Here is a 10,502-nt window from a genome sequence, read left to right as displayed (position 1 = left end):
ATCCCTACCCTGTGGAACCCCAACCCTAGCTTGGGGAGTCATACCATCTTGAATCCTAATGCTTGCTTGGGCAGCCCTGTTACCCTGGGTTTTCAGAACCCACAGCACTGCAGTGGCAACTTAACTGTTTCTCTCCAGGCAGTGTCAGGAATAAATCAATGGGGACATAGCTCTTCCATCTGATAAATGATTGGCACGAACAAGAGTGCTTTTACCTAAAACTACTTTTTTATTAGGTCTGAAGCGCACACACATATAAATGCTTCAGCAGTAGGACTAGAGCATTCCAAACATTTATATTTACCCAAAGTCTGAAATGGTTTTGAGTGATCACCAGCCAGCCTTCTGGGGGCCTTTCTATCCAGCTGATGGGGAGTTTAGGTGTCGGCTCCTTGCCTGAAGAAAAGCTTCCTCTGACTGCTCCAAAGCATGCTTTCTAACTATTAGATTTTCTCCAGACAAAGCGCATAACTCATAATAGCCTCTAATAGGCTAACAATTTCCCTAGCAACAGCCAATAACAATTCAATAACCATTCATTATTCTCCATATAAGCAAAGCAGCTTCAGCAAAAAAAACTGACACAAACAGACAACCAGAATCAGAGTCAGTTTTCCATGTTTCCCTCACCCACACACCTTCTCATGAATCTGTCCTTTCACTTTATCTGTCCCAGCCAGTGAAACTGCAGCTTGCAGGTTTTTTTGTTCTGTCTGCTTAAGCAAGGCCAGATTATTCCTATCTGGTGTCCTCGCTTACAGTTTATGGGGGCCTAAGTGAACAACATGGCTGCGAGTTATATCACATCAAGTTCTCTCACAGCAGCCCTACCCTGGGAACCCTAACCCTTGCTTGGGGAGTCCTCTCCCTGGGAACCCTAACCCTTGCTTTGGGGAGTCTTGTCCATTGAAACTCTAACCCTAGCCTAGGGAACCTTATCCTCAGGAACCCTAACCCAGGGAACCCTACCTGCTAGAACCCTAACTCAGTGAGCCTTACCTGTTGGAACCCTAACCGGGGAAGCCTACCCTCTAGAACTCAAAATTGAGGAGCCCTACCCACTGGAACCTTAACCTAAGCTTGCAGAGTCCTACCTTCTGGAACCCTAACCCTAGCTTGTGGCACCTGACCCTCTGGAACCCTACCCCTAGCTTGGGCTGGCCCTACTTGATGGAATCCTAATCTGAGTTTGGGGAGCCCTACCTCTGGAACCCTAACCCTGGCAGCCCTACCCTCTGAAACACTAACCCTAGTTTGGGGAGCTCTAACCTCTGGAAACCTAACACTAGTCGGGGCATCCTATTCATTGGAAATCTAACCCTAGCTTGGGGAGCCTTGCCCTCTGGAACCCAACCCTAGCTGAAGGAGTCGTATCCATGTGAACCCTAGCCTTGGGCGCCTGACCCTCTGGAACCATAACACTAGCTTTGGGAGTCCTACCAACTGTAATTCTAATCCTATTCCAGGGAGTCCTACACTGTGTACCCCTAACTCTAGATTAGGCAGCCTTATACCCTGGAACCATAACCCAGTAGCACCCTCAGCTATATTGTCAACAAGCTCTTCCCTCTCCCCAGACTCTGTTGCCCTCCCTCACCCCTCTGGAGGGTGTGTCATGACCATACATGACTGCAGTGTCTCAGCTGGGAGCTGTATGGATTGGGCCTGCCATGGGGTGCATGTTACTGGGGTGGCCACTCTCCTTTCTCTGCTGGCAAGTGGGGCAGGCGATCTGCACAGAATTCTTCAGTTGCCATTGTCTTCCAGGATGGGAATCTTCCCAGTGGTGAATCAATGGTGCGTCAGTTCCTGCAGGGACAGCGGTTTTTCCAGCAGCAGTTTGGGAAGCTTTGCTCGGAGGTACGTGTTCCTCCTCGGTGGATCCCCTCTACATGTTCCCTCTCTGGGGGTGGCGGAGGTGATCCATGTGGTCCCTTTTAGAGCTGATATTCCCAGTGTCTCTGCTTCATTCTTGGTGGGACACGCTCACTTAGGAGTGATCTATCTAAAGTATGTATGTGGCCCATCACCATCATATTTGAGTTCTTTCAATCTCTTTTGTATCTAACCTCATGCGCCCCTGTGGGGAAGGGCAGTGCTGCTATTCTCACTGTACAGATGAGGAAACTGAGGCACAGACAGGCCCAGTGACTCGTCCAAGGTCACACAGGAAGTCTGTGGCAGAGCAGGGACTTTATTCCAGATCTCCCAAGTCCTAAACTAGTGCCTGAACTGCTGGACCATCCACAAGAAATTCCAGCCGGAGGCTGCTAGGGCCTTGGATATATTAGTGCAGCGTACCTCTTCCTACTTCCTAGTACATAGGCCTTGGCCAGTTCATATAGCACCCACTACCTAGCAATATTTCCTCCAGGCTGAGGGGCCCTGTGGAGAGCACTAGGGCCGCAGTGATACGTGGCTGACTATATGGGGTATCCAGAATTTGGGCCTGTTCCCGTCTCTGTCCTAGAGATGTGTGGGGAGATAGGTGCACCCGGCTACATTGTCTGAGAGACACCTGAGCAGGTGACGGGGTTGTGTTTCTCTCTCTCTCTCTCTCTCTCGCACGTTCTCTTCTCTGCTCCCAGTTCTGGTTGCCAGACACCTTTGGATACTCGGCCCAGCTGCCCCAGTTGATGCGTGGCTGTGGGATACAATGGTTCCTCACTCAGAAACTCAGCTGGAGCCTGGTGAACACCTTCCCGGTGAGCTGGCCTTTCCTGCTGTGGGGGGCGTGCATGTGTGTATGGGAGTCTGTCCAGTGGGCTTGCATGTGACCAATCTTCGTACTAGCTGAACTGTTCCTTTGGCTCTCTGGGCATAGGCCCTCATTCAGAGAGCTCACCAGAGCTTTACGTGAGGCTGACTGGATCAGGTAGTTCATAGCCCACAACAAGAGAAGATTTGGCTACTGATCATATCATGGTAAGGTGCTGAAGTATGAAGCCAACAGCTTTGAAAAGTTAATGGTGGGCAACCAAAAGTTTATTTTCAGTAGCTCCCTGGACTAATGCGCCCCACTCTGGCTGTCCCTGCGGTGTCCCCCTGTGAGGCTGTAATAGACTCCCCCTTGGTGACATTTTGCTCTCTTCCAGCATAGCACCTTTTTCTGGGAAGGCATCGATGGCTCCCAAGTTCTGACCCATTTCCCGCCTGGCAATTCGTATGCCCTAAAAGGTCGAGTGGAGGAGGTGAGCGATAGGACATTGTAGGCAGATGGGTTTGCCTCTGTCTTTCTGTCCCAGTGTACCCAGCTTGCAAGGGAATGTCACCGCCATCTGGGCTGTAAACAATGGCTGTTGGAGGGGAGTGCCACATAACGAGGAGGTGGGGAAAGGTGATAGGACAAGCAGGTGGGGTGTTTGGAGTAAAGCCCAGATTTGTCTGTCCATGCAATGTGTCAGAGCCTTGAGTTTTTTATAATGAGCTGCATTTTAAAGCTAAATCCACGGGGGAGTGGAGAGTTGATGAGTCACTGCAGGAGGGCTCTCAACTTCTCCAGATTCTCCTGTCTCCCTGGGCCCTGGTGGATGTGTCCCGGGAGGCAGAGCTGAAAAGAGAATGAACATGGTGAGAAGAGGACAACAAGCTAGTGCCTGATCTTTACGCCTGCAGGGCTCTCCTTGGCTTGACTATGAGGGGGCCTGACACTACATGTCATGTGTATATGTAATCTTCTCTAGATGATGAAAACCATGAACAACAACAGAGACAAAGGCCGTGTGAACCACAGTGCCGCTCTCTTTGGGTTTGGAGATGGAGGAGGTGGCCCGACCCAGAAGATGCTGGACAGGATGAAGAGAATGAGTGATACAGATGGGCTGCCCAGGTCTGGGGAGGCTCTACCCTCTCTCCTCATGTGTCCTTCAGAGCTTGGTGCTGACTGCCGACTCTTGAGAGCTTTTTGCTAACCCCTTTGGTCCTACCATTCTGGAGAGTGGGGCTGGAGGGAGCTGATGATTCACAGCTGGGGCTGTTGCTTTCCCACTTGCAATCCATCGACTTGTGCTAGGGAAGGAACCACAGGGCTCCTCATTCCCTCTGCAGGGGGCAGCAGCTGCTGAGCCTGTATTGTTGCTATCTGCCTTTCTCCCCCATAGGGTTCAGATGTCCACACCTGACCGGTTTTTCTCTATGCTGGAGAAGGAGAAGACCCAGCTGTTCACCTGGATAGGAGAACTGTTCCTGGAGCTACACAACGGCACTTATACCACCCAGACCCAGGTTACCATGCCCGGGATGGGAGGGGAGATAAGGCAGTGGGTGGAAACTATCTAGATCAGGTTAACTCTGACCAGTAGGGGAGCCTTCCACTCTGAATCCATCTCCTTGGTGTGCCTTCATTGGTGCAATTTAGTGCCATAGTAGGACCTGACAAAGACCTTGTGATTCTCTAAAGCTGCGAGCCCGTGTCATTTTCACAGTTAGTCCAATAGAAGTTATCAGGACAGAGCCCTATGTGCTACAATGATTGATGCTCTGACTGCACCAGGAAAATTTACAGAAAACTCCCATCGGCTTGTGCCCTAGTGTAGACAAGACTCTTGCAGATGGTCCGTTTTGAATGCCATTTCTGCTAGCCTTGTTCTAGCATAGACACACCCTGTTTCTAGTCGGTCTGCTTTCTAGGTCTCATACACTGGCACAGCATTGGTGGGTTGGGGTTTTTAGCACTGCTTTTGGTTAATTCAGGTTTTCTTCTTTACAGGCCTTAAGTCTCAGCTTTAAACTATTTGACAGGGTCTCTTTGAACTGCGTTTGAAAACAAGAGGGATGCTCTTGTTTGAGCCAGAGATGAGCAAAAGCTGCTCATTGGATCTCGGGTTGATTGCTGAGCCACTGGGGGTTTTCCCCATAGTAGGAAGGGGCATTCAGCCCTCAGCTGAGTGTCTCTCTCTGCCTGACCTCTGTAAACATGGTACAGAGAGGCTGCCACCCAAACCCCTTGTTTCCAAAACTGACACGGCAGCATTGCGTGCTGCTATCGATTAACAGAGCATTGTGGGAAGTACCATCTTTCAGAACAGCTAGCTAATTTCTGAGCGACTGTAATCTCTGCTGTTACAGTGGGAGGGGCTCTGGAGAAGGTACCCTCAGGGAAAAGAGAATCTCATTGCTATTTGTGAATACATAATAGAATCATAGGGTTGGAAGGGACTTCAGGAGGTCATCTAGTCCAACCCCCTGCTCAAAGCAGGACCGATCCCCAGACAGATTTTTACCCCAGTTCCCTAACTGGCCCCCTCAAGGATTGAACTTGCAACCCTGGGTTTAGCAGGAATGCTCAAACCACTGAGCTATCCCTCCCCCCAGTAATAGATACTGTCTACATCCTAATGCCTGATATAATGTTTTGCTACAGATGGTAAAAATCTCCTCTGATATAGCTCTTCCTAAAAACCTGTTTTCTCCTACTTTGGGATCAGATAAAGAAAGGGAATCGGGAGTGCGAGCGGATACTCCATGATGCTGAAGTACTGAGTAGTTTTGCTCTGACCCAGAAAAATACTTTCCAGTATCCTTCCATCAAACTGCAGCATCTCTGGAGGTAAAGTAGTTCGTCCGAGTGCCACCATTGATTGGATAAAGTTGCAGTGATAATCGGAGCCCTCCGCTGATACAGAAATTTGGATCTGCAGCTGTGATAATTAACTTGTATCTGACCTGCGATCCGCACTCCCCCTTTTATATGCATCTGCATCCGCACCCTACCTCACTGGTAGAGCTTTGCGCACATACAAAAATTTGGATCAGCATCCAATCCGCGATCTGCAAAGATGGTAAACAATACCACCGCCTCCGCGGATGCAGATATCTGCGGATATAAGTGGATAACCGCAGATTTGCCGGGCTCTAGCGTTAAGCACATTCAGGTATATAAAAAACAAGTGGACACAGTGTTTTCATTAGATGAGATAGTAACAAACAATATATTAAGTAGCAAACCAAAAAATAGCCTCATTCATTTATAGCTTAGACCAAACCCCAGGCAGTCTCTCAACAGACTGATTTAGAAGAATTCATTTTATGGACAAGTATGTCATAGTTGCCTGTATATCACAGGCTATTAGAAATACCCCTCTGGTCCTCAGGAGGCTGAACTATTGTGTGCCACAGGCAGAGACCAGGAGACACTGAGATGCCACCAATGTCCAAGGTTACTGCCAAGGCAGGGAATTGAAGGAACAAGTATATTTGTTTCTGTGAATTCCCAAACCTGTGCCCAGGGAATCCTCCCAGAAAAAGGCTAGGAATGCCTGGCTTGGGTGACTGCTAAGAGAGTTCAGAGTCTGTGAGCTGGCTGCACTCTCTCTTGTCTCCAAGAGCAGCAGAGCAGGGTCCATCAGAACTCACATTTTTGATGGATGGAGTGAAAGTGGTGACCTGAAGCCAGAAGGCCACAGTTACCATGTGCATGTGAGAACTGCCTGGCTATTGCAGTCCCCATCAGCCGGCAGCAAGATACAAAGGGCTTTGTCCTCTAGAATGAGGATGGCATAGTTCATTCATAGTGATACTAATCCATAGCTCTCTTCTGGTTCTTGCCTCGGTCCCCCGTGCTCAGGCTGCTGCTCCTGAATCAGTTCCACGACGTGTTGCCGGGCAGTTGTATCCAGCTAGTTGTGGAGGATGCCATGAGATACTACGCAGGTGAGGAGTGATTTGTGCTAAGAGGCTTTTCCTGTCAAGTGGGTTGGGTTCATTGTAACACCCTCTGTCAGGTGGGCTTTGAAAGGTGGTGTTCCTGCTTTCTGATCTGACTCCTTGCCTGGTTTGGTGAATGTTTGGTTGTGGTTTGGTTTTGTTACAAGCCCTACAGGCATCAGAGACTCCACATTAATAGGTGGTGCTCTTGGTGTTGGTAATAACTAATGGGACCCAATCTGTTTTCCTGCCCTGCGCATCCTGCTTCCACTGAGGCTGGTAGGAGGAAGGATGCCCATAGTGCCCTGGGCCGTGGCCCCACTGCACTCAGCCAGTCTGCATTATGCCATTTGTCGATACCCAGAGAAAACAAGCCCCAACTGTATCTGGTTACACAGAGTCTGGCAAGCAGAAGACCCCCACCCCCACCCCCCTGCAGGTGGAGACTCCGTGGCCCCAGGAGTCCTGTGACACTAGAAGAGACTGTGCATGTGAAGGGTTGGTTTGAGCAGTGGGGATGGGGAGGATTGTTGGGAGGTTGCTAGGAATGGCTGCAGAGATGCAACAATTCCAAGGCTATTCAGAACCATTGTGATCATCTCACTGACTTGTAGACTTTAAGACCAGAAGGGACCATCATGATCATCTAATCTGACCTGCACATTTCAGACCACAGAACCTCACCTACTCCTTCCTGTAGTAGGCCTCTAACCTCTGGCTGAGTTACTGAAGTCCTCAAATCATGATTTAAAGACTTCAGGTTACAGAGAATCCACCATTTACACTAGTTCAGCAAGTGATCTATGCCCCATGCTGCAGAGAAGGCAACTACCCCCCGCCCCCCCGGGTTTCTGCCAGTCTTACCTGGAGGGAAAATTCCTTCCTGACCCCAAATGTGGAGATCAGTTAGACCCTGAGCAAGTGGGTGAGACCCATCAACCAGACACTTGGGAAAGAATTCGCTGACCTCCCGTATGACACAGGCCAGAGAACTTCCCCAGAATAATTCCTAGAACAGATATTTTAGAAAAAAAATCCAGCTTTGATTTAAAAATTGCCAATGATGGAGAATCCACCACGACCCTTGTAGGTTGTTCCAAGGGGTAATTACCCTCACTGTTAAAAAAATGTATGTTTTATGGCCAGTCTGAATTTGCATGGAAGACGGAGGAATGTTAGGATGGTGCAAGGAGGGAATCCAGAGTTTAACTGGAAAAAATGCAGCCCAGAGTTAAACACACCAGTTGAATGGAAGGGAGTTGGGGGAATTAGGGTTAAGAGTAAAGAGAACTTGCTTAGTAAGATTAGGCATGATGGGGCAAATGGACAAGCAATTCTGAGGCCAGTGTGTACTACATCCTTTCTCTCACTCCGTTGTCTTTTTTGTATGTCTCTAAAGGGCCTAGCCAACTTTGGGGTGCTCTATAATTAATAATAGTCTGCTCTGAACTGAAATGCCTTTTCTTTGCCCAGAAATCCGTAGCATGGGTGGTCTCCTCATTAAAGATGCTGTTTGGTCCTTGTTTGGAGAACTTTTGCCGACTGGTCCCGAGACAGCAGAAAGCCTCCTTGTTCTGAACACTTTGCCCTGGGAACGGACTGAAGTCGTCTCCAGGACTGGAGCAAAGACCTTAGGTGCCATTGTCCTGCCTATCTAAAGACTTGCAGATCATCCCCCACAAAGCACAGATGCACCCTAAATCTTCTGGTGCGGGGGACAGGCGCAGAGCAGGGGAGGTGGACCAGGAAAAATAGACCAACAAAGTGATGGCTGTCTAATTCCAGTCACATGGAGGATACAGAGCCATTGCTTCTCGCACAGCTGAGACAGACATTGGCTTATCCATTATCTCTAGATCAGGGTTATCCATGATCTCTAGAAATAGGCTCCATCTCCCTCAGCATCACATGGAAAATTATTTTCACATGGGAAGCTCCTGGACATCAGAGCAGGGGGGAGGTATTTCCTAGTGAAGAGGGGGCCCAATGGCACACAGTGAGAGAGAAGACATCTCCTAAAGGGAAAAGCGTTTGAGTGAACCGCTCTGCCTCTCTTCCTTTCAGCCCTGGTGAAGGTGCCTAGCATGGGCTGCTCTGCCGTGGAGGATTCATTAACACCCCCTCATCCCGTGACGGTGACAAAACAGGTGAGCCGCCCTGTTGGATTCTTCGCTTGCACATCAGAAAGCTCCATGGGCCAAGCTCCTAAACTGGATTTGCAACACCATTTTCAGTAACTTGTAGCATTGCACACACACACACTCACTCTTTGGCTGGTGTGGAGCCTGTGCTCTCTTCTGATTCTTTCTTCTTTCTCACCAGGCAGATGGCTCTGTGACCATGGAGAATGGGGTTATCGCGGCTCACCTGGACTCCATGGGGCGCGTGATGTCGCTTCGCTTAGTGCACTCGGGGAGGTATGACGATTATTCATCGTGTTTATTGCAGCCATTCCTGAGGGCCAATCCAGACTGGGGCTCGTTGTGCCAGGCACTGGGCAAATACAGGAGCAAATTGACCCTGCTCCAAAGAGCTGACGGTCTACATTGGTTTTACTTAACGTTCGTAGAATATGGATCTGCTCTCACTGAAATCATTTCCAATGATTCCATCTTGCCTGGACAGACTGGGGTGTGAAACCCAGTGGGGACTAATTTGAGGCCTCCTCTCCTCCTCAGTTTCATCATAACTAAGCCCGCCTGTGGGGCTTGAACATCAGTCGGCCAAATGAAAGGCTGGTTCATTTCTCCCACCTAGTCTCCTCCCAGAGAAGCTAAAGTGGCAGGTGTCTGTTTCCAGGCTGTTGGAATGTTGTTTCAGGTCACAGAATTCTTATGTCATCCACTGCAGCTTCTTGTTCCCTTGCTGATCCTCTGCCTCCCTGCTTTGTTTCAGAGAGTCAGTCCAGGATGGTCACTGCGCTAACCAGTTTGTGATATTTGATGATGTTCCCTTGTACTGGGATGCTTGGGACGTGATGGATTATCACCTGGAAACCAGGTAAGTGAGCAGTGCATTGTGGGTACTGGTACTTTTTTAGGACTCTGCAAAGCTCTCTGCCTCTTGGGATTGTAGCAAAGAACCAACTTCCCAGAGAGAGGACAAAACTTCTGCAATGGAAAACTATGTGCTTGTTCTTTCCAGCTCTTCGTGTCCAAGGGAGTAGCGTAGAATAGTGTAAGATTACACAGCACCTGGGAGGGGTTCTAAGAATTCCTCTGGTGAGAAAAATGCAGCCTCAGGTGGGGGGTAGTATCCCTGCTCCCCTCTTGTCTTCCGAGTGTAGGAGCCTTACCTTAACCTTTTGAACACAGAGCTGTCACCCCCTGAATCTTAACCCTTATGCTTGACATCTGTTTTAGGAAGCCAATCACAACCCTTGTGAAGCCTCTGGAGATTGTCCTGGCTGGGGGCCTGCGAGGAAGTGTGAAATTCTCTCTGCAGATCAGTGAGCGGAGTGTCATCACCCAAGAAGTCATCCTGGATGCCATGTGTCCTTATCTTCGATTCCTGACCCAGGTTTGGAAAGGCTTGTGCAGGCCACGCCCGCCTTATATAGACTGCTGTGGGGGAGGAGAGAATCCCAGAAGGATGAGTGTGTTGTAGGAATGGAGCATAGAGGTGGCAAAGGTGGATGACTGGGGCGAGGTCCAAGGAAAGGTTGCATCCTAGGCAAGCCAAGACCGGAACTGGAGGAGAGTCAAGAAGCAGCCAAGATAGTGAACATTCGTAACCAAAGACAGGCGCGTCTCCTCACTGGAGGCAACACCCATCACCTCTGCTGCCTCTCCTGGATGCCCCTATTCCCATCTAGCCTTTACTGCATATACTGCCAAACTTACCGAGAGTCTGAGCTG

The 10,502-nt window shown here is 49.4% G+C and overlaps 1 protein-coding gene across 1 annotated transcript; it reads left to right on the top strand.

Moving 5' to 3' along the window:
- The first annotated feature begins 1,749 nt into the window (after positions 1-1,749).
- Positions 1,750-10,468, top strand: LOC135980148 (alpha-mannosidase 2C1-like). Its single transcript, XM_065580212.1, has 12 exons — positions 1,750-1,860; positions 2,589-2,705; positions 3,096-3,191; positions 3,684-3,829; positions 4,101-4,224; positions 5,427-5,548; positions 6,566-6,651; positions 8,119-8,280; positions 8,710-8,792; positions 8,968-9,062; positions 9,541-9,645; positions 10,008-10,468. Exons 1-12 carry the CDS (start codon positions 1,795-1,797, stop codon positions 10,249-10,251), a joined length of 1,446 nt encoding a protein of 481 aa, XP_065436284.1. The 5' UTR covers positions 1,750-1,794; the 3' UTR covers positions 10,252-10,468.
- The last annotated feature ends 34 nt before the right edge of the window (positions 10,469-10,502 follow it).

This window comes from Chrysemys picta, unplaced genomic scaffold (genome assembly GCF_011386835.1).
Source record: "Chrysemys picta bellii isolate R12L10 unplaced genomic scaffold, ASM1138683v2 scaf1990, whole genome shotgun sequence".
NCBI lineage: Eukaryota > Metazoa > Chordata > Testudines > Emydidae > Chrysemys > Chrysemys picta.
Note: the sequence above shows the minus strand (reverse complement) of the source record. Positions and strands in the feature narration are given on the sequence as shown.

What these genes read in the sequence shown, in the direction of transcription:
- LOC135980148 (XM_065580212.1), top strand. Translation starts at nt 1,795, where the DNA reads ATGGTGCGTCAGTTCCTGCAGGGACAGCGGTTTTTCCAGCAGCAGTTT. An exon ending in TTGGGAAGCTTTGCTCGGAG is followed by an intron (nt 1,861 to 2,588) that starts GTACGTGTTCCT and finishes CTCTGCTCCCAG; the next exon opens with TTCTGGTTGCCAGACACCTT. An exon ending in GCCTGGTGAACACCTTCCCG is followed by an intron (nt 2,706 to 3,095) that starts GTGAGCTGGCCT and finishes GCTCTCTTCCAG; the next exon opens with CATAGCACCTTTTTCTGGGA.